Here is a 23,118-nt window from a genome sequence, read left to right as displayed (position 1 = left end):
AAAAGAAAATAACATAAAAATGTTCATTCCCACTATGACCTATAAACTGGTAATTAAAAAATAAGGAAAATATAGTTTATGAAAAATTCGTTTTTTTGTATTTTTTTCTAAGAGCATGTAAGAGAACAGGTGTGCCAGGGCCTCCAGCCACTGCAATCGAACTCCAGATGCCTGTGCCGCCTTGTTCACATGTGTAACCTTGTACACTTGTGTCACCTTGTGCATCTGGCATACATGGGATTTGGAGAGTTAAACATGAGTCCTTAGGCTTTGCAGGAAAGCGCCTTAACCACTACGCCATCTCTCCAGCCCAAAAGGTGTTTTTTGTTTGTTTTGCTTTATTTGTAACAAATTATACTTTCTCCCCTGTTCCTGTTTCCTTGGAGCTATCCTCTGTGGAGTTATGGGATTTACTGGGAGGTCATGAAGGCCTCAATCAGTCCCAATGGGATAGTGGGGGACTGTGCCTCAGGGTTTCTACCCCAACACTCTGTGGCTCTTACAATCTTTCTGCCCACTCTTCTGCAATGATCCCTGAGCCATGGCAAACCTGTTGGCTGTCTGATTTAAGGTTGAGTTCTCTGCAGCCTCTGGATTTCTGCTTTGGTAGGCTCTGCTTGGCCACCAAGTCGCCCCCATCACTCTGGAGCTGGTTGCCAGGCTGGCAGTAAAAGGGCACATTTCACTTTATCAACTTCCCCCTAAGATTTTAATTAAAATAATTTAAAGAAGTACATCTGTGAGGGAAGAAACAGTTTCTCTTAAACCCTCCTAAATGCACACCTGAAAGAGGTAGTAACTAACTGGTTAACAAGAGACAATCAAGCAAGTTTATTAATATATACAGTGTGTGTCAGGCACGAGAAACCTCAACAGTGGTTTAGAATTCTGCTGTACACAGGATCTTCAACAAAGGACAGTCTCGTTTTGGAGATATGACAAGACAAGGAGAGCAGGTTTGGCTTCCAGAGGTGGGGAATTGTGGAAGGTGAGAATTTAGGGGCAACGTATTCTGGTTTTCTTCACACCACACATAGACATCAGAAACACACCAAAGAATTACAGGCAGGCAAGAGATAAGAATTCTTTGGGAGATACACAATAAAAAAGAAAAAGAAACCAAAACCGTTTCATATGCTATCTCTACATTAATTATAAACCATAGCAGTAAAAGCTTTCCGCACATTGGCAAGAAACGCTGAAAAATTGTTGGTCTTCCTCACATTCTCTTGAAATTCTGCTAGGCGCTCAAGATGAGGAGCACTGTCTGACACTAGAAGAAAAAAAAAGAATAAAATATGAATGAGGGATTGTTGTTTGCTTGATGGGTTGATATTTCTTTTTGTTTTTGTTATTGTTCTTTTGTTTTACTTTTTAAATTGCATTTTTGTTCATTTGAAAAAAGAGGCAGATAGAGAGAAGAGGGGCATGCCAGGGCCTCTACCCACCGCCACAAACAAACTCCAGACTCAGGTGCCACCTTGTGCATCTGGCTTGTGTGGGTGCTGGAGACTCAAACCTGAGTCCTTAGGCTCCACAGGCAGGTAAACCACTGTGCCATCCTTCCAGCCCTGGGATATTTCTAAAGTAGATGTTCCCAACTGATCTTTGTTTTCTTCTGATTTTTTGAGGTAGGGTCTTGCTCTACCGTAGGCTGACCTGGAATTCACTATGTAGTCTCAGGTTGGCCTTGAACTCATGATGATCCTCCTACCACTGCCTCCTGAGTGCAGGGACTAAAGGCATGTGCCACCACACCTAGCTTCAAATGATTTTAATGTTAATTAATTTGACTGAAATGCTTTGAGCATAAACTGAAACACTTGATTTTCATATGCTATCACGGGTCTTTCTTGTTTAAACCACAAATACTCAGATCTGAAGTAGGACAATTCTTCAGTTCTTCAAATGCTACTGGAGGGACTGAAAGCCTGGTAATGCTGAATGCCATTTCCTGCCGTCTTAGATATATGCATGTTGCTTTAAGTACTGAATGTCTTAACAGTTTAAGTAGTAAGTCGATTTTTTTCCACAAAACCTTTGACTCCCTGATTTCTAGTTTCTTGCCTTTTGAGCAAAAATATCTAACTTTCAATTCCAATTTTTAAGAACTTAAAATACTAGAATTACCCCAAGTTTTATAAGTGAAATGGAACACATGGGAAAATGTTGTTATTATAAGATTGGTACTTACATGGTCTACTAATCAAATGAGACTCAAAGTCAAAAATGACAGTGGTCTGCAAACATCGTTGTACCAGCTGGTACAGTAGGAACAAGTAAGTCTCCAGATCCAGCCTTTCTACCATCAACCCTGTCCTATGTTCAGGGTGAAGCATTTCAACCACATTCCATTCCCAGCTCCTTAGCAGAGATTGTTTAGAAAGTAGGGAGCAGAACCACAACATGGAAACAGCAAAAAGCACTTGGCTCAGAAGATTTTAATATAGTATCAAATTACTATGAGCTTATGTACTACTGATAATGGATATACAACTTAAAATAAAACTGAATATTCATTTTGGCATGGTGGCACATGATTTTAATCCCAGCACTTGAGAGATTGAAGTAGAAGGACTGCTTTGAGTTTGAGGCTAACCTGAGTCTACAGAGTGTGTTCTAGGTCAGTCTGAACTATAGTAAACCCTACCTAAAAACAACAACAACAAAAAGTGAATAAGAAGGTAAGAGTTATTAGAAATCTCCTCATTGGAAAGCTATTACTAAACAGAAAAATGGCAAGCATATTGTACATGAAATGGACTCTCAAAATCTAAATCCTCTAAGAAGAAACTTAGTCTCCTGGGCAGGTTAGACAGACAGCTCAGCAGTGGACCTGAGAGTCTGTCAACTCTAAGTGCTTTAGGATGATAGTATGGGTTATGATTTGAAAACTATATTTATGAATTCCAATTAAATTATAGATTATTTATAGAGAATCATTACAAAGAATTAAAAAAAGAGATAAACATCCACTCTTTATCTATATTATATATATTCCCTGTAAAGCAAAGGCCTTTCAGCCTGTTAAGAGAATCAGTAATTAACCAACATTATCAATGTGTGGGAGTCTCGGGATGAAACAGCCTTTTGTTCATTTTTAAATTTACTTTTGGGAAAGTAAATTAGCCCATGATGATTATTTTACATTAATGTGATATTGGAGAAATCCTAATATTCACATTCACATGTCCTTTACATACAGCTTGACCTATTAAGTTTTCTAAAAGGGTAATTCATATTGTTCAAGTTAAGATAGGAGTGCATACCTTCATATTCCCTTGCTTCATTTAGACGCAGAGAAAACATAAATGGGCTCTCAGGATGCTTAGGGTCAATACCAGTAAATATAAACTGCAGTTTATCACCTGAAAAAATATATTATTTAGAATAAGAATGATTATGTCAAAGCTTTCAATGGAGATAAGCTTCCTTTCTTGACCATTATCTCCAGATACAGAACTTACAAGTTAGTTTCAAAATACATTGTAATTTAAGTATTATAACAAAAGCACAGGCAATAGTAATGAAAAATAGATAGTCTAGACATCATTAACACTAATTTTTTCCCTTCAAAGTTCATTATCAAGAAAACAAGAGTTTATAAAACAAGAAAATATTCATAAATCATAAATTCAATCAGGCTTGAATATATGAAATCCACTTCTGAAATCTTTTACTACTTGAATAACACAAAAACAGACAGGCAGATAACAGTGTGTCAGAGAAGTATGACCCACAGTAAAGAAAGTGGAAGAATCCAGTGCCCCAGGAGGTGAGTGGATCAACAAAATGTGGCATAAAACCCTGCTTAGTCACAAAAAGGAGTGGAACTCTCATGTACACTACAACACGAATAAACCTTGAAAACACAATAATGCTGAAGTACAAAAGAACAAACATTGCAAGATTCCACTTACATATAAAATAGCTAGAATAGACAAACTGATAGAAACAATATACATTAAAGATTAATAGGAGTTAGAATAAAGAAATTATTATAAGTAGTTATTACAAAGTTTCTGTTTAGGATAATGAAAAATTTAGAAATTTATAGTGGTTGGTGATGGTTGTACAACATTGTCAATATACTTAATGCCAGTGAATTATATACTTAAAAATAAAATATGTTGGGCTGGAGGGACGGCTTAGCGATTAAGGCATTTATTTGCCTGCAAAGCCAAAGGACCCAGGTTCGATCCTCCAGGAACCACATTAGCTGGATGCACAAGGGGGCACACGGGAGTTCATTTGCAGTGGCTGGAGGCCCTGGCATGCCCATTCTCTCTCTTTCTACCCCCCTTTCTCAGTCAAATAAAGAAATAAAATAAAATATTTTTTAAAATGTCATATATATTTTATCGCAATAAAACCTGTATTGTCAGGGACTAGAGATGGCTCAGCAGTTAAGGTGCTTGCCTGCAAAGCATAATGACCTGGGTTCAATTCCCCAGTACCCACGTAAAGCCAAATGCACAAGGTGGCATACTGCATCTAGAGTTCATGTGCAGTGTCTAGAAGCCCTGGCGTGCCCATTCTCTCTCTCTCTCTCTCTCTCTCTCTCTCTCTCTCTGTATGTGTGTGTGTGTATGTATGACTTCTCTCTCTCTGCTTGCAAATAAACAACCAAAAAATAAAAACTGCATTGTCAAACAAATTTACTATTTTTCTAGTTATCTAAACTTAAAACTCTATAAATCCCTTCAAATATTTCTACAACACTAGATGCCTGATAGAAATTTAAGTTGGTTACCACAAGGCGTAAATCCATAGGCATCTTAGTTTCTTTCATTGCAGAAAAATTTAAAAACAGTAAAAATGCTTTCAATTATAAAATAAAATCTTTAGAAACTTTGCAAATATTTGTATGCAAATTCAGATGAAACAACTGTCAATACACTGGATTTTTAAAACTAATGGTAATGGGAAGGCTGTATATCAAGGAAAAAAGAATTCAAAAGATACTCAGACAAAATGAATACTGAAGATGTTACAAAAGATACAGAGAGACGCATGAATACAACAAACTCTGGAAAGGGAGTATGACGCTTCCCTGCCCTCCCCTTGGCATGTTACCTTCCAAAAGCCTCCATGATCAGCTGTCAAGAGGCTTCCAGAACCCTGATACTTTGGGTTTACATAAAAGCTTCTTTATGTAGGGATGAGTGATTAAATCAACAAACTCAATCCTCTCGCCTGTCTGGGAGGCTAGAGCAACAAGCCCTATCCTTTTCATCCTGCTTTGGTCTTTTAGGTGATAAGCCCCCACTCACTGTGAACAAACAGCTACCAGTCAAATCTCATGCTACAAAAAGATATTTACCATGTTAGAAATTCCAAGAGACTTTGGAGTTGTATGCCAGGATAAAAAAAAAAAATGGAATTTTTTTCTACGATACAGTTGAAAATAATTTTTGGATTATTTTCAACTTAACATAAACTTTTTCTAATCTGCATTTTAGTTATAGCAACAAACTTACCATGAATTTTTCTAATTTCTAGTCCAAGTCGATCTTTATACAAGTCTGCAGATTTCTGTAGCCTTTTCAACCTCTCTTCATTAGCTTTGTTAGCAGTAGAAATAGCTACAATTAAAAAACAGAGTTAGATATTTTTAAGTAATTTTCAAGGTTTGAGTTCATTTTAATTGACCTGAAAATAACTATAAAAATGATGTCAACCATAATAAGCATCTTTACATTTATTCAGTTGCTAATGCTATTTTGTAAACAGAGTTACTGTTCATTCAAGATAGAAGGAAAAATTGCTTGACATGGAAATGACCAGGGCAGGTATACGAATAGCTAATATAGAAAAAGATTCCCTCTGTAGTACTTGGGTTTTTCTGGGTAGACAAATATACACTAACTACTTCATGGAAAAAAAAAACACTTTATTTCTTTTATATATAACTATTTCCCATGAGAAATCAGTCTTATTTCATGATAGCTTAACACAAGTCTAGTAGCAGATGAGAAAACTAATTTCATAATTTAGTCTTGTCTAAGAACTTTATAAGAAAACTCTGAATAAGCCTTGCTATGTTTTGAGACTTGAAGAGTTGGTCAGTTTGTCAGCCAAGTCTTCACTGTAAATAAAGTATGCATTTCGAAATAAAAGTTTTTACATAAAGAGCCTATATAGCATAAGAGAATACTTGCATTAGCTGGCAGAGACTGGGGTGGCCAATAAATGCTTGCTGTGTAAGTCATTAGAAAGGCTTCTCCAATGCTAGGTGTGCACTCGGGAGACAGAGGTAGGAGGATCACTGTGAGCTCGAGGCCACCCTGAGACTACAATTCCAAGCTGGCCTGAGCTAGAGTGAGACCCTACCTCGAAAAACAAAAAAACAAACAAACAACAAAAAAAAGCTTCTCTAAGGCATATCTTATTTAATGACACTGTCGCCATTATACTTAATTGAATCATATTCATGTCATTATTACTTTGATTACATTTCAACGGAAATTAGAGAGAATCTTTTAAAGAAAACAAAGCCCACAGAGACAACTTAACTGACACCTTATGGAGATGAAGGGGTGACCGTGCCCTTAGTGCACAACACACTTTTAGCAATGAAACAGGACAGGCAACATGCATGTGACTATGAATCATCTCCACACTGAAAGGCAGACCTATGTTTTAAATATGTTTATAGCTGAAAACGTACTTTCTTTCTTCCTAGAGTATTCTTCTTTAAGATCCTGGATGTTTGTTGTCAACACTTCTAATTCCTGCTTTTTGCTTTTTACTTCAGCAATCAGCTTTAGTAGGTTATCTTTTTTTTCCTGAATGAGTTTATTTTGTCTGCAGACCTCTGCAAGAAGCACAAGGTTCTCACTTTAATATGCGTTACTTACCAACATGTGCTAAGGAAAACTAAGCTTTCAAAAGATTGATAAAGAATTAAGTTTTGGGGGGCTGGGGAGATGGCTCAATGGTTAAAGGCAAAGCCTGCCAGCCTGGGTTCGAGTCCCCAGTGCCCATGTAAAACCAGATGCATAAAGTGGCTCATGATGAGTCAAGAGGCCCTGTGGTATACCCATTCACTCTCTCTCTCTGCTCACAAATAAATAAATAAAAATATTTTAAAACAAAAAGAATTAGTAGTTTTTGTTTTATTTTGAGGCAGGTTCTCACCCTAGTCCAGTCTGATCTGAATTTGCTCTGAAACCCAGGCTGGCCTCGAACTCACAGCAACCCTCCTAACTCCAGAGTGCTGAGATTAAAGGCACTTTGTCCAGCTTTGTTTGTTCTTTTGAGACAGGGACTCTGGATATAAGCCCAGGCTACCCTCAAACTCACTATGTAGCCTAGGCTGACCTTAACTTTTCTATATCTACCTCCCTAGTATAAAGAATATTCTGATTGATAAACACTTTCTAATGATTTGAAATCATAACCAAATGCAAGCACTGTGGTTCATATAATCCCAGTACCCAAGAGGCTGAGATAGGAGGATAATGAGTTTGATGACAACCTGGGTTCAGAGTGAGTCAGTTTGAGCAAGAGTGAGATCCTGCCATAAAAACAACTCACAAAATGATCATAAACAATAAATAAAAGAACAACAAATAAAACAGAAATAAGACATACATGCTTCTACTGAAAAATGCCATATTAAATCACATTCCAAGTATGTATATGTAGAACCCAGAACCTAAGACAACCAAACTCTAGAAGAAAGCTTTACACGGGACTGTGAACAAAAAGCTCATTCTAATGCTTTGTAAGTGTTTTCAGAAACTACTAAAAAGACAGCAGGGAACGGAGACAGGCAAGCAAACCAATTTTACAAAGCTAGCATAATTCCGAAACTAAAGTTGTATAAAGAGGACCATGTCTCTACAACCATATAAACTAATTCCACTTAAAAACAAAAGGTATCAAAAATGCTGTTGACCAAGGGCTGAAGAAAAAGCTCAGTGGGTGAAGTGTTTGCTTTAAAGAATTAGGACCTGATAGGCTGGAGTGATAGGCTTAGTGGTTAAAGCATTTGCCTGCAAAGCCACAGGACCCAAGTTCGATTCCCCAGGCCTCATGTTACCCAAATGCACAAGGAGGCACACACGTCTGTAGTTCGTTCACAGTGGCTGGAGGCCCTGGCACACCCATTCATTCTCTCTCTCTCTCTCCCTCTTTCTCAAATAAATAATAAATTAGGACCTAAGCTTGTCTCACAGAACTCACATAAAATATGCCCAATGTGGGACTAGGGAAACTAGTCAGCAGTAAGAACATTTGCCACAAGCTTAAGGACCTGAGACAGCCTGAGTTGAATTCCACAGAAGCCATGTGAACTGCCTGTCAAAGTCATGCACGCCTGTAACTCCTGTCCTGTGGAGAACAGAGACCATGAAAACTGCAAGTCTGCATTCACAGTCACCCCAAGGAAACACTCTGATTAGCAAGAGAGGAAGGACACCTGACATTCTCCTCTGGCCTCAACATGCATGCAAGCACATCTGCACATGTAAGTGCGCACACACACACACACACACACACACACACAACAAACTGCCAAACGTGGTGTCACACTTGTAATCCCTGAGCTGGGGAGGCAGAGATGGGAGGACCACCGGGGCTTGCTGTACACTCATTCAAGTTAAATGGTGAGTGGTGAGGTCTAGGACGTGAGATGCTGTCACCAAAAAAAAAAAAAAAAAAGGTTGGCATTCTTGAAAACAACTGAGGCTTATCTCTGACTTATTTTTTAATTTTAAAGGGTTTTATTTTTATTTTTATTTATTTATTTGCGTGCAACAGACAGAGAGAGAAAGAGGCAGATAGAGAGAATGGGCACACCAGGGCCTCCAGCCACTGCAAAGGAACTCCAGACGCATGCATCCCCTTGTGCATCTGGCTAATGTGGGTTCTGGGGAATCAAGCCTCGAACCGGGGTCCTTAGGCTCCACAGGCAAGCGTTCAACCACTAAGCCATCTCTCCAGCCCTTATCTCTGGCTTTTACACACACACATGCACACACACACACACACACACACACACATGCCTTTAATCCCAGCACTCAGGAGGCAAAGGTAGGAGGATTGCTGTTCAAGGCTACCCTGAGACTACATAGTGAATTCCAGGTCAGCCTGAGCTAGAGTGAGACCCTACCTTGAAAAAAAAGAAAAAAAAAAGCGAAACAATCCAGTAAGGGCAAAATATAGCTAGATATAAAGTGAAGGCACGCTTTTTTTTTTTTTTTTTTTTTTTGGTTTTTCGAGGTAGGGTCTCACTCTGGTCCAGGCTAACCTGGAATTAACTCTGTAGTCTCAGGGTGGCCTTGAACTCACGGCGATCCTCCTACCTCTGCCTCCCGAGTGCTGGGATTAAAGGCGTGCACCACCATGCCCGGCTGAAGGCACGCTTTTAATCCCAGCATTCAGGAAGCAGAGATAGGATGATCACTGTGAGTTCGAGGCCACCCTGAGATTACATTCCAGGTCAGTCTAGGCTAGGGTGAGACCCTGCCTCAAAAATTAAATAAAGCAAAAAGGAAACCAAAATAAATAAATAAAATAAGACTGCAAACAGTATCAAGAGCTAGTAAGGTAGGAAGATAGGAGGTTCTCCTCACACCACCAAAAAAAAAAAAAAAGCCAGAAAGAGAATCTATACCTCTTAAAGTTACGAAGGTTATAGGGACTCACTAGACTAGGGCCTGATATATGGTATTTAAGAGTCATTAGTTACCTATAGTCTTCACTGACTCAAGCCCTCCAGAGTCTATGTCCATACAATATCTATCCATTATGGTTAACAATTACATTATAATATATTACATTATAATAACTGTGGTTTCCCTGTCTACATGTTCCATGAAACTATAAGCAGATTATACTTTATACATTGTCTCCCAAGTACTGGGCAAGAGCAACCAAATGCTCAATAAAATTAGCAAAATTATGTTTCTATTCAGGTACCAGCTTTTTTTTTTTTTTGTGGTACTGGAAATTGAACATAGGGCCCTGCATAGGAAACACTGCGTTATAATCCCAGCTGAGCTTTTTGATTTTGAGACAGGGTCCCATATAGTCAAGGTTGCCTCCAAACTCACTATGTAGCTGAGGATAATCCTGCATTTCTGATTTTCTCTTCTACTTCCTGAGTGCTGGGATTATAACCATGTACCACCACTCTTAGTTTGTATGGACCTAGAGATTAAGCCCAGGGTTTCCCACATGCTAGTCAAGCACTTTACCAACTGCGCTACATCCCTAGGCCCTAAAATAAAAGCAGGGAGATGCTCAGCAGTTAAAGGCAGTTGTTTGCAAAGCCTGCCTGCCCAGGTTTAATTCCCCAGTACCTACATAAAGCCAGATGCATAACATGTGTCTACAGTTTGTTCACAGTGGCAAGACACTCCCATTCTCTCTGACTCTTCCTCTGTTTCTTCAAATAACTAAATAATTTTTTTAATTAAAAGGAATTTTTTTAGGTTTCAGAATATAAATAGCACATGTCCAAGTATAAATTTTTTTAAAAAACTGATGCTTTTAGAATGTGAAGTATTTACAGTACATTTTTACATTCAGATATTTAAGAACACACTTTCAGATTCATATAGTTAAATCCATGGTAGTGAAAATTCAAAGTTTCGTTCTGGAAAGATGGCTTAGTGGTTAAGGCACTTGCATGAAAAACCTAAGAACCCAGGTTCAATTCCTCAGTACCCACGTAAGCCAAATGCACAAGGTGGCACATGTGTATGGTGTTTGTTTGCAGAGGCCAGAGGCCCTGGCATGCTCATTCTCTCTATATATATCTGCCTTCTCTCTCAAATAAATACATAAAATATATATTTTTTTAAAATTCAAAGTCTCAGAGCTAGAGAGATGGCTTAGCGGTTAAGGTGTTTGTCCACAAAGCCAAAGGACACAGGTTCCATTCCCCAGAATAAAATAAAGGAAGAAGAAGAAAGAATAGTGGCAAGTGAAAGAAAGAATACATGTTCTGGGCAAAGACAACCCAATTTAATAATGGTTAAAACAAGGTGCTCTAACCCAAATGTCTCTAATAGAGTTTGACCCATGACCACAAGTTTGGAGCTTGTGAGTAAGAATTAAATAAAAACTACTGATAAACTGTTAAACAATCTGGGAGGTTACAGAAATAAGAAGGAAGGAATGGTGGTAAAAACAGAGTAAGACTGCCAGGATACTAATGCTCCTCCAAAGAGTTGAGAAACCCCAGTTTTCAAGTCCTGACTATTATCTCCAATGTGAAAACAAACTCATTAAAAAAGAAAAAAAGCCAACCCTTACACATTAGCAAAGACTAGAAATGGGACAGACTATACTATAAAATGGTACCATTTATAAAGCATTCAAAACCATAACACTAAACAAATTATTACTAGTTTTAGAAGGTAGAAGAATAAGATGGCTGGTGATAGGAACATATTTAAGAGTGAATATATGCATGTGTGAGTGTATAAACATCCTACACAATAAAACTACACTGTCTTATTTGTAAGAAGATTTCATGATACAGGCAGTTAATCTAGTAAAACCCTCTGATCTACAATTTTGTTGACATACGATTTTGATACTCCATATACATCTCAACCATTCTTTCTTCTTCCTTTAATTTCACAGACAGCTTTTCTGAAAAACAGAAATGAGAATTGAAGCTTCAATTCAGCTGAAATAACACTAGAAATTAAGTAAGAAAAGTTACCCAAAAAATGGGCAAGTTACAAATTAATTATAGGTACCTGAAAGTGCTTTAATGGAGTCCTTGTAGGCATCTCTTAGCCCTACCATGTGACAGGGGACGTCGCTTAGAGTATTTTTGAACTTATTACCAAATTCATTTATGCTTTTATCGAAGAGTGTCAGCTCATCTTCTATCATTGTGTAAGACACTACAACACAAGACGCAGGATATTTTAAGGAGTTACTGGAACCAAATAAATCACATATTCTAACCTACTACACTTTGGCAGTTTGATCCTTGCAACAGCGTGGTCAGTAACTTATCCAGCGTGATGGCACATGCCTGCAATCCCAGCCCTTGGGAGGTGGAGGCGGGAGCATCAGGCGTGCAGGTCGTCCTGGGCTGCACAGCGAGCTCAAAACCAGGCCTGTCTCAAAACAAAACAAAGCCCACCATTTGGCAGCCCAGGGCTCCGAGCAGCTACTGCAGAATCACTCCAGCAACCTGGGCTTAACTGCGGCTGAAGGCGCACCACTACCTCCCAGGGCCTTGTTAGCAGACAGGGGTGAATGAACGCGGAGACACCTGCACTGCGCCCGACAAAAGGAATCGGCCCTTCCCAGCAAGACTCCGGACGCCAAAGGGGGAAAGCCCCTTTTCCAGGATGGCCACGGGCATCTTTTTCAGTGAGATCCGCCCGCCACCCGCAAGCTTCTCTCCGCTGAGGCGGCGGCACGTCGGGGAGGCCGGCTCGGCTCCCTCCGACCCTCACCTGGCGGCCAGGCCAGCGCCCGCCGCCTTCCCCAGACGAGAGCGGCGCAGCCTCCGGTCACCGGACCCCGCGATCGAAACCTCGCTCCGGCTCCGGCTCCCGCTCCGGCTCTCGCAGTCGCGCCAACTTCCGATTTCAAACCCGGCCTCCTCCCGCCGCCGCCGCCCGCTCACCTTCTGATTGGCGGACAGCACGGAATTCTCGCGGGGAAGAGGGAAAGGGAAATATGGGCGAAAAGCATTCTGGGGTTCGTAGTTCTTTTCTGAGACACGGTGGCCCATCAAGCTTGCTTAGGAAGAGTTAAGGTCCCTGGAAGGACTAGGCTCAGGACAAGAAATATATTAAAAATCGAAATGTAAGTGTATTCTTTTGCGAAGTATACTCATTATTTTTTGCATTTATTTATTTATTTTTTAATATTTTTTTGTTCATTTTTTATTTATTTATTTGAGAGCGACAGACACAGGGAGAAAGACAGATAGAGGGAGAGAGAGAGAATGGGCGCGCCAGGGCTTCCAGCCTCTGCAAACGAACTCCAGACGCGTGTGCCCCCTTGTGCATCTGGCTAACGTGGGACCTGGGGAACCGAGCCTCGAACCGGGGTCCTTAGGCTTCACAGGCAAGCGCTTAACCGCTAAGCCATCTCTCCAGCCCTGCATTTATTTTTTTAATGGACTCATTTTAAAGTAAGCAAAAGCACCCTGAGGGTCCTCAGAATACTTTATTCACAAAGACTGTTATTTGGCCTCCCAGAATTTCTCTAACAATGTTTTTGAAGCCTGCTAGAACAGTATCTCGCTTAATCTTGCAGAACTTCAAACTGAATAGGACTGAACACTATCAAACAAGCCACCGTCCCTGTAAACAGGAAGGAGATACAAACTGTTCAACAAGGATTTGTTGAAGTGTGGACAAGCATCAGAGAAGCAGAACTCCAGACTGGCGAACAGGGCACTATTGGCATCCTTTGTAAAATAAGGAAGAAAAAAGATTAAAAATTGAGAACAGACATTCCAAAACTCAAATATTATTTTCATCTTTGACTATGACGTATTCGTTTAAAAAGCCTTTAAAACTTTTTATTTATTTATGTCAGTTTCATTCGTGTGTGTGTGTGTGTGTGTGTGTGTGTGTGTACGTGCAGATATCCATGGCGGTATGTGGAGGTTAGATGACAGTCTTGGGGGGTTGGTCTTCTTCTTTGCACCTTCTTTGAAACAGGGTCTCTCTGGTTTTGCCACTATGAAGCTAATCAAGAGCTTTAGCTTCTCTTTACTCCACTTTCCATACCCATAGTGTAACAGGGCACTAGGGGATCAGCAAAGTCCTTGATCCCTAAAACCTAGGTCTGTGTCTGCCAGGCTCATTCCCAGTGGGTAGGTAGTGCTGAGGAGGGACCAGGCCTGCTTGTTCCTCCCAAGGGGTTGAGGAGGAAGATGAGCTTCTGACAACTCAGAACCTCTCCTATTCATGGGAGAAAAACCACACTGAGTTGAGAGTCTTGTCTAAGCAGGAACTTGCTTTTGGGAAAGAAGGGAGATTCTAGGATGGGGGAAGAGGTAAGGGCCAATAGTAAACCGTGACCTTTGAGAAGATTGGTCCCAAGCAAGCACCAATTCCAACTCCTGTGGGGAAGTAGCAGGCCACAAGCCATTAGGCGCCTTGCTGAGTCGGGGACAGATCACCAAACTAGCTAGGTTCAGGAAGTTCCGCCAGGCCTCACGCCAGGGCCTTTCAGTGCCCAACATGTGTCTACATTTAATCCAAGAACTGAGTAGAATAATGAGACTGGAGAGATGTCTCAGCCGTTAAGGTGCTTACCTGTGAAGCCTAAGGATCCAGGTTCAATTCCCCAGTATCCTTGTAAGCCAGATGCACCAGGTGGTGCATATGTCTGGAGTTCATTTGCAATGGCAGGAAGCCCTAGTGCACCCATTCTCTCCCCCCCTCTCTCTTTCTCTCTCCTTCTCTCTCTCTCCCTCTCTCTGTCTCTCTCAAATAAAAAGAATTGAGTAAAATAAGACTGAGAAGAATAATTATTAAATAATTATATTTATTGAGGGAAGTACAGAATTAAGGAAAGGCACCTTCTTGGCTGGAGAGCCCACATGGAGGGGCTGGAAAAACCATGGAGAGAAAAGAAGGAAAATAGTTCAAAGCTCTCCTGTCATGAGGGGAGCTGGATGGGGTGGGGTAAAGAGCCCATGTGGAGAGTAAGGGCTAGGGGGGTCTCTCCCCTAGGCTTGGCTTAGCTGGGCCTGGGCCTTGCTGAAGGGAAACTCACCAGCAGCTCGAGGTTCCCAAGTGGTCACAGCTCAGAGAGCGTGCCCTCCCCTCACAAACGTATTTACAACCTCATGGTGGTGTGCTCTGCTTTTTGGCTCAGGTGAGTCAGAGGCACAGATAATTTGTTAGGCTAGGGGCTATCTCAGGGAGAGACTAGCCATGACACCATGTTCTGAGGACTGAACTTGACCAGCCTCAATGGTTAAATCCTAGGAAAGATCTCCTTCCCAAGAAGGGCCCAGGTTGTTTATGGGAAAAATGGTTCTGGGGAAGAGATAAGAAGTCAAATTGGGCTGGAAAGATGGCTTAGCAATTAAGGGTCTTGCCAGGAGAGCCAAAGGACCTAGGTTCAATTCTCCAGGGCCCATGTAAGACAGATGCACAAGATGGTTCATGCCTGTGGAGTTTATTTACAGTGATTGGAGGCCCTAGCATGCCCATTCTCCCCCCACCTGTGTGTGTGTGTGTGTGTGTGTGTGTGTGTATGTGTGTGTGTGTCTGTCTGTCTGTCTGTCTCTCAAATAAATAAATACAAATATTTTTTTTTAAAGTCAGATCATACTTTGATCTCTCTTCAAGGATACTTTCAGGGGCCCAATCACCCTAACTGCCTAAAAAAGCTACCTGACTATCTCTCAATAGGACACTGGGATTAAGGACATATAGCCACTTTGCATCAGACTCTCTGTGGGTACTGGGAATCAAACTGGGGTGGGCAGGCTTGGGAAGCAAATATCCTAACTGCCCAACCATCTCTCCAGCCTCATAAATTAGCTTTACATTATAGGTCAAAAAGTCTTCACCACACTATTGTTTTCTGCAATTATCATTCACAATTCAAGCATCCCAAACATCAACAATAAAATCCTGCCTCTTGGCAGACATAAAGATATTCTAGAGACAGTTGTTCCCCTCCCTTTGGCTAAAGAACTACTGAGTTAATGGGCTCCAAGAGACTGTAACTACCCCTTGAGGTATTATGCTGGGAGAAGGAAAAGGTTGGGGCCCTGATGCCAGCCAGAGAGGGAGTTTGTCTTTGGTAAGGAAATTTTACACAGTTCTGACAATTTATCAGACTACCTGGCAAGAGACATTGGAACTGGCACAATGCTGATGGGCAGGACCACATCATGACCAGGACTGCCTAGTTACGCATACCTCTTGCCCTCTATTTAAACCTAAACCTTATGTCAATACCCTGAAGAACAGGCTTAGGGGTTTGCTAGATCTCTTTGTTCCTCTTTCCAGTGTGGCCATGTTCAATAAATCTCTTTTTTTTCTGCTTTTCATTATTACTCTGTGTTTTTCATTGGCCTAGTGAGGATGGGTGGTTTGCTGAGCCTAGCTTGATAGGACTGTTAGGGCCCAGGCTCCTATCCTGACAACTCCAGCAACAAAGGTTCTCAGGGGTACCATATACTAGCAATTTTTATCCTCAAGAATTAAGTTAAGACTGGAGGTGAAGTTAGTTATTAGTAATATTTAATATGTCATAGTGAACTTGCAAGTCAGCTTCCAGCCTAGGGTCCATTAATAAATTTGGACATATAGTTTATTCTTAAACATCTTGTTTAATTTCACAAATATTTACCAAGAACTGCTGATTTTAGATAGCTGATAATATTTACTGTTAGTGGTGAGGAGGCAGAGATATAGCTCCACACAGTCACCTGAAGCAGCCCGAGGACTTCCCTTGTACTTCGAGACATCAACTAAAGCAAACCCAAGATTCATAGCTTCAACACAGAAAAGAATTTTGGATTAGTCAGTATGAAGCAGAATTGGAGTTTGTGATAGTTTGAGTGTAAATTTCCCAGTAGAATCAGGCATTTTATTAAAGCTTATAACTTGGATTTCTAGTCACCAGGCTGGAAGAGATGTCACTGGAGGCACTGGGTCCCAGCCCAAAGGTGTACATATGCATAGTGCTTAAACTCTGCCTGCGTCCCTGCTGCTGACTGTTTGGTGGTTTCTCTCTTTGCTTGGATCTATGGAGTGGGGGAAGCTTCTTCCACCATAAATGGAACTTCCTCTGGATCTGTAAGCTTCAAATAAATCCTCCCATAAACTGTGACTGGTTTGGAAGTTCAACCAAGCTATGTGAAGCTTAATACAACAGAGTTTATTAAAGGTATTTTAGAAGAGATTTTTACACTTGAGGATTAAAAGATAGGCACTCAGAAAGTGATGCACACTCAGTACATGGATAGTGAGCGTCTCAAAGAATTGCAGTCTATTAAGAGACATTTTAACATAGATTTTTTTAAACATGGGGGGTAAGGGAAAGAGAAGTGCTCAGAAGCAGAGTAAGACACACACACTTTGGAGTATTAGTGTAGGCTTCTCTAAGAAACAGAGAGTCCAAAAGTAAGACATAGGCAAACATGGATATGGGCTCCTCAAGGAGGACTCACAATTGAGTGTCATAGCATTACCCACAGATTCCATGTTGGGGGTCTTCATCTGGCTGTTGAGTGAAAATTCTAGATTGCTATGGACCTTGGACTGAGGAGGGAGTTGCCTTCATCAATGTATAGTCTTCAGGGTGACCACAGAGTGGCCAGTGGGTTTGTGTGTGTGTGTGTGTGTGTGTGTGTGTGTGTGTGTGTGTGCGTGTGCGTGTGCGTGTGCGTGTGTGTATTTGTTGGTTGGTTGGTTTATTTGTTTGACTATTGCTTGTTAAGTTGTTCTCTCTTTTTTTTTTGTATTTTTTAAAATGCAGAATCTGAATTATCACACCAGACTTACCTTTAAATTTTTTTATTAGAGGGAGGGAAGGAGAGAATGGACACACCAGGGCCTCTAGCCACTGCGAATGAACTCCAGACACATGCGCCACCTTGTGCATCTGGCTTACATGTGTTCTGAGGACTAGAACCTGGGTACTTAGGCTTTACAGGCAAACACCCTAACCACTAAGCAATCTCTCCAGCCATTGATGGTTGCTTTTTTTTGAGACAACTTCTCACTATATAGTCCAGGCTGACCTTAAATGATATCTCTCTCTCCTTCTCTCTCTCTCTCTCTCTGTCTCTCTTTTCTCTCTCACTTTCTTTTCTCCCCGCCCCCCCCCACACACACTTTCTCTCTCCCATCTCTACATTTAACTATACTGGGTATTAAACCTAGACTTGACACTGAGCCATATACTCAGCCCTCTTTTTATTTTGAGACAATCTCATTAAGTTGCCCAGGCTGGTTATAAACTTGAAATCCTGAATAGCTAAGACTATAGGCCCAACTATAGTATTGAACTCTTTTTTTTAATGTTTTTATTAGCATTTTCCATAATTATTAAAAAAAATCCCATGGTAATTCCCTCCCTCCCCACCCCCCACGCTTTCCGCTTTGAAATTCCATTCTCCATCATATTACCTCCCCATCACAATCATTGTACTTACATATATACAATATCAACCTGTTAAGTACCCTCCTCCCTTCCTTTCTCTTCCCTTTATGTCTCTTTTTTAACTTACTGGCCTCTGCTACTAAGTATTTTCATTCTCACGCAGAAGCCCAGTCATCTGTAGCTAGGATCCACATATGAGAGAGAACATGTGGCGCTTGGCTTTCTGGGCCTGGGTTACCTCAGTATAATACTTTCTTGGTCCATCCATTTTCCTGCAAATTTCATAACTTCATTTTTCTTTACTGCTGAGTAGAACTCCATTGTATAAATGTGCCACATCTTCATTATCCATTCATCTGTTGAGGGACATCTAGGCTGGTTCCATTTCCCAGCTATTATAAATTGAGCAGCAATAAACATGGTTGAGCACGTACTTCTAAGGAAATGAGATGAGTCCTTCAGATATATGCCTAGGAGTGCTATAGCTGGGTCATATGATAGATCAATCTCTAGCTGTTTTAGGAACCTCCACACTGTTTTCCACAAAGTATTGAACTCTTGATGCTCCTTTGTCTGCCTACTGACTTCTGGGATTATTTGTGTACACTATTACATCCAGACACGGCCATTGACTTTTACTCTTTCTCTCTCACCCAGTATGTAAGAGGAGAAACTGCTGTTATATTTCAAAATTTTCTTCTCTGAAAAGACAATGACATCAAAATAAAAGAGAGACTAATGGAGAGAGTAAGAGGACATGGTGGAGAGAGGAGTTGTGAAGGGGAAAATGGGTGAGGGCAGGGAAATATCATGGTGTATTGTTTGTAAGTATAGAAGTTGTCAATAAAAAAATTAAAAGTATTTCTTCTCTGAAAAGCTGAGTAAATGATTTCCACAGGCATAACTAGAGAAAACTAGCTCTTTTTTCTGCTCAGCACATAGAACGAAGCTTCCGGCTTTTCAAGTTTTAGCAAGGAGAAAGCAGGAATCCTGAATCACTATCCCAAACACTAACTACCATCTTTTCAATTGCCATTTCCATTTACCCTTTATTTTAGCCCAAAGAGGGTTTATTTAGTGTTTATTATGTGTTATACATTGAATCCTACTTCTTTCTTTGCAATATATGGTCTGTAACCTAGGGTTAGATTTTGACAGGGTGATAAGTAGAAAAATGGCCATATCTCTAATCTGGAGGTTTTTCTGTGTGTTCTATGTGTTCTTAACTGTTGCTCAAGTATTAGTCAAGGTTCTCTAGAAAAACAGCCAATAAAATACAAATATGGCTATCAAAGTAGATTTATTAAATTGACTTAAATGATTGGAGGCTGGGTAGTCTAATATGGCTGTTTACACACTGGTAAAGCACTGAACTTGGGAGCTGCTCAGTCCAAGAAGCTGGAAGCCTCAGAACCAGGGTGACAATTGATGCAGCCAGACAGATGCTCTGCAGCCCCAGACAGATGCTCAAGGCCTGGAAGCTCTGTGGATAGTCACTGGCATAATTCCACATTGATGTCCATGAGCTTTGCACTACCAGTAAACTACAAGCTTCAAAAGTGAGATTTCTTAATCCAAAATATCACCATCATCTGGGAGTTTGTCAGACATGCAAATACTCAGGCCCTACTCAATTCCTACTAAATGAAAGGTGCTGGTAATAGGTCTTTGCAATCTGTGTTTGACAAACCCGCCAGGTAAACTAGATGCATGCTAAACTACCCCCACCTCCCCGCCAGGTAGGGTCTCACTCTACTCCAGGCTGACCTGGAATTCACTATGTAGCCTCAGGGTGGCCTTGAACTCACAGTGATCCTCTTACCTTTGCCTCCGAAGTGCTGGGATTATTTGATGAATGACATCCTGACTGAATAAAGACGAAATCTCAGAGTAGTTTTGATTTGCATTTCTCTGATGACCAAAGCTCTTGAACATCTCTTTAAGTGTGTAATGGCCATTCTATTTCTTCCTTTGAGAATTTTCTGTTCAATTCTCTACCCCATTTCTTGATTGGGTTGAATTTTTTTATTGCTTAGTTTTTTGAGTTCTTTATAGAGTCGAGATATAAGAGCTTTGTCAGAGGTACAGCTGGTGGAGATTTTCTCTCATTCTGTAAGATTATATTGACTCTGTTGATGGCTTGCTTGTCTGTACAATAACATTTTAGTTCCATGAAGTCCCAGTGGTTGAGTGTGGATTGAATTTCCTGGGCTACTGGGGTCTTATTCAAAAAGTCTTTCCTACATGTATATCATGTTCTCCCTTTTTCTTCTAATTGTTTTAGAGTTTCAGGTCTTGAGGTCCTTAATCCATTTAGAGTTGACCTTTGTGCAAGGTGAGAGAAGTGACTCCCTTACTCTTAATGACTATGTGAGCATGTTTTATTTTTAATGTAGCCAATCTCAACATCCTATATTGTTGGCTTGTTTTTCTTTAGTTTCAGCTATTGAATATTTTCAAGTCTTTCCAGAATGTTCTCATTCAGATTTATTTAAAGTTTCCTTAGGTCCTGAACTAAGTATATTCTTATTTTCTTGTAGTGCTGACTACAATTCAACTCATTAAGATATATTTGACTTTAACTTGTGTCCCTTTTGTGGTGACAAGAACAAGAGTTTGGAGCACTGACATTTAATGACTGTATGGTCATTATCCTTTAATTACAAACTTTTCTAAAACAAATTAAATTTGACAACTCTCCAGTGTTGCCTTTCAATGTAAATAGATTTAATTCAGACTCTAGAGCTTGGAGTCTAGTGACTTTCAGAAAATAATTACCTCCATTCTGGCTAACATCCCAGGAATACTGGCAATCTATGACATTACTATAAATCATACTGCTCCAGCTGCTCCAGGTACTCCTTCATTAGTCTCATTATATCCTCTTCTGTAGAAATGATCATGACCTGCATATCCACAAGCCTTTCCTTGGATCACTGAAGGATCCAACACAGTTGCCCATTGAGCAGTGCTATTAATTTTCTTTTCAATAGAGCTAAAGGTTTGGACAGTTCAATTCATATGTTATAGATACCTTAGGGAGTACTTAGTATGTGTAAAGCAATACCTCTCAAAGTTTAGCATGAAAAAGCTGGGTGTGGTGGCACATGCCTTTAATCCCAACAATCAGGAGGCAGAGGTAGGAGGATCACAGTAAGTACAAGGCCACCCTGAGACTACATATTATATTTCAGGTTAGCCTGGACTGGAGTGAGACACTGGCTATAGTACCCATAAGCCTGCCCCCAACAATACACTGCTTCCAGTAGGGTTTAATTACAAAATTTTCAAGAGCTGGGGACATGGCATACTGAGCACCTAAGTTCATGGGAGACACCTGAATCAAACTACCATATTCCACCCCTGACCCCCATAAGCTGATAGCCATCCATGATGTAAAATGCTATGCATTCAGTCCAACTTTTAAAGTCTTCATAGTTTTTTTTTCATCAATCCTAATGATGTTCAAAAATCCCCATAATCTAAGGTCTTTTAATTGAGCCATAATACCAACCCCCCCATAAAACATAATGGCACAGAATATACACTCATACTACAAAAGATGGCACTGGGCATAGCAAGGAAATAATCAACCAATACAAGATTTAAACAGGGCAAACATCAAACTCTATAGCTGCAAGTCCAACAATTCTAGTCAATGACAAATCTCCAAGTCTGATAATTCTAACCAATGACAAGTCTCGGGAGTTCCAATTCCATCCCTCCAACTAGGCTAGCCACAGTCCTGGAAAACTTCATCTGTGGCCAACAGTTCTCCTTGACAGAAAATCTAGTGATCTCAGCTTCTCCACTGGGTCTCCACTGCAACCCACAGTTAATCCTCAAGGCTTCATCAGGTCTCCATGCAGGCATCCAGCAAAACACAAGATCATGTTGAAAATTTAATGACTCTTTCCTGCATTTCTTATACCCCATAAGACCAGGTGGGGTGCCAGTTTGTTAATCCGGTAGTGGGGAGGAATAAAGCAGACTTTGAAGAACAGGATACTCCTTTAACATTCAGGCCCCTTCAAAAGATTGCATTCTTTCTGTTGTCCCAATGGAGGTCAGCTGGCCCAATCTCAGTGGTTGTAATCTCTCATTCAATTGCAGCTAATTAAGGAGAAGTTTTAGCGTAAATTTTTTTAGCCCATTTTTTCTGTGCCATATTCCTCTGCTTACAACAGTCAAATTCTCCTCAATGCAACCCTGCACAAATTCTCAGGACACAGGCATAACAGCAAGCTTCTCACATAAACTGCCTCTAGTCCAGTCCAGGCACCTTCATAAGCCAAACCTTACAATCCATAGTTCTAACTGTATTCAGGTCTTTCAACTTTGACCAGCAGAATCCATCAATATGTATTTGCAGCACTACAAGACATCTCTTAGGCCAAGGTTTCAAATCCTCCCACATTCCTGTTGAAAATCAGCTCCAAATGGCCAAAGCCACACAGTCAGGTGTCTAGCAGCAAATAACACCACTCCTCAGTACCAACTTTACTGTTGCAGTCAGATTTGCATTGCTGGCAAAAAAAAAAAAAAAAAACCACCTGACCAAGAACTACTTGTGGGGCAAAAGGTTTATTTTGGCTTACAAACTTGAGGGAGAGCTCCATGATGGCAGGGGAAGACGATAGCATGAGCAAAGGGTGACTATCACCTCCTGGCCAAAATCAGGTGGACAACAACAAGAGAGTGTGCAGAACACTGGAAAGGGGAAGCTGGCTATAATAACTATAAGCCTACCCGCAACAATACACTGCCTCCAGAAGGGTTTAATCCCCAAATTTCCAACTGCTGGGGACATGGCATTCAGATCAACTAAGTCTGTGGGGGACGCCTGACTCAAACCACTACACGAAGTCACACAGACACAGAAAGACAAATGCTACATGCACTCTCTCATCAGCAGTTGCTAGCTTTGTTGAGAATTTTTGCATCTATATTCATGAGGGAGATTGGACTGTATTTTCTTTTTTTGTTCTATTTTTGCCTGGTTTTGGTATCAGGGTGATGCTGGCTTCATAGAAGGAATTTGGTAGAATT

General features: G+C 40.6%; 1 protein-coding gene across 1 annotated transcript; it reads right to left on the bottom strand.

Moving 5' to 3' along the window:
- Positions 1 to 807: 807 nt before the first annotated feature.
- Spc25 (SPC25 component of NDC80 kinetochore complex) lies at positions 808 to 12,560 on the bottom strand. Its single transcript, XM_004651928.2, has 7 exons — positions 12,435 to 12,560; positions 11,721 to 11,870; positions 11,545 to 11,610; positions 6,671 to 6,817; positions 5,481 to 5,585; positions 3,270 to 3,368; positions 808 to 1,273 (listed from the first exon to the last, which is right to left on the bottom strand). The coding sequence occupies exons 2-7, from the start codon at positions 11,857 to 11,859 to the stop codon at positions 1,149 to 1,151; spliced, it is 681 nt and encodes a 226-aa protein (XP_004651985.1). The 5' UTR covers positions 11,860 to 11,870; positions 12,435 to 12,560; the 3' UTR covers positions 808 to 1,148.
- Between the last annotated feature and the right edge of the window lie 10,558 nt (positions 12,561 to 23,118).

The sequence above is a fragment of the Jaculus jaculus genome, chromosome 4, assembly GCF_020740685.1.
Source record: "Jaculus jaculus isolate mJacJac1 chromosome 4, mJacJac1.mat.Y.cur, whole genome shotgun sequence".
NCBI classification, from domain to species: domain Eukaryota; kingdom Metazoa; phylum Chordata; class Mammalia; order Rodentia; family Dipodidae; genus Jaculus; species Jaculus jaculus.
Note: the sequence above shows the minus strand (reverse complement) of the source record. Positions and strands in the feature narration are given on the sequence as shown.

Bases quoted from the DNA above. Each gene is read 5' to 3' on its own strand.
- Spc25 (XM_004651928.2), bottom strand. From the start codon at position 11,859: ATGATAGAAGATGAGCTGACACTCTTCGATAAAAGCATAAATGAATTT. The intron at 11,611-11,720 runs GTACCTATAATT...TCTGTTTTTCAG, and splicing joins CTCCATTAAAGCACTTTCAG to AAAAGCTGTCTGTGAAATTA. The intron at 6,818-11,544 runs GTATGTCAACAA...TGCTTCTTGCAG, and splicing joins GTATATGGAGTATCAAAATC to AGGTCTGCAGACAAAATAAA.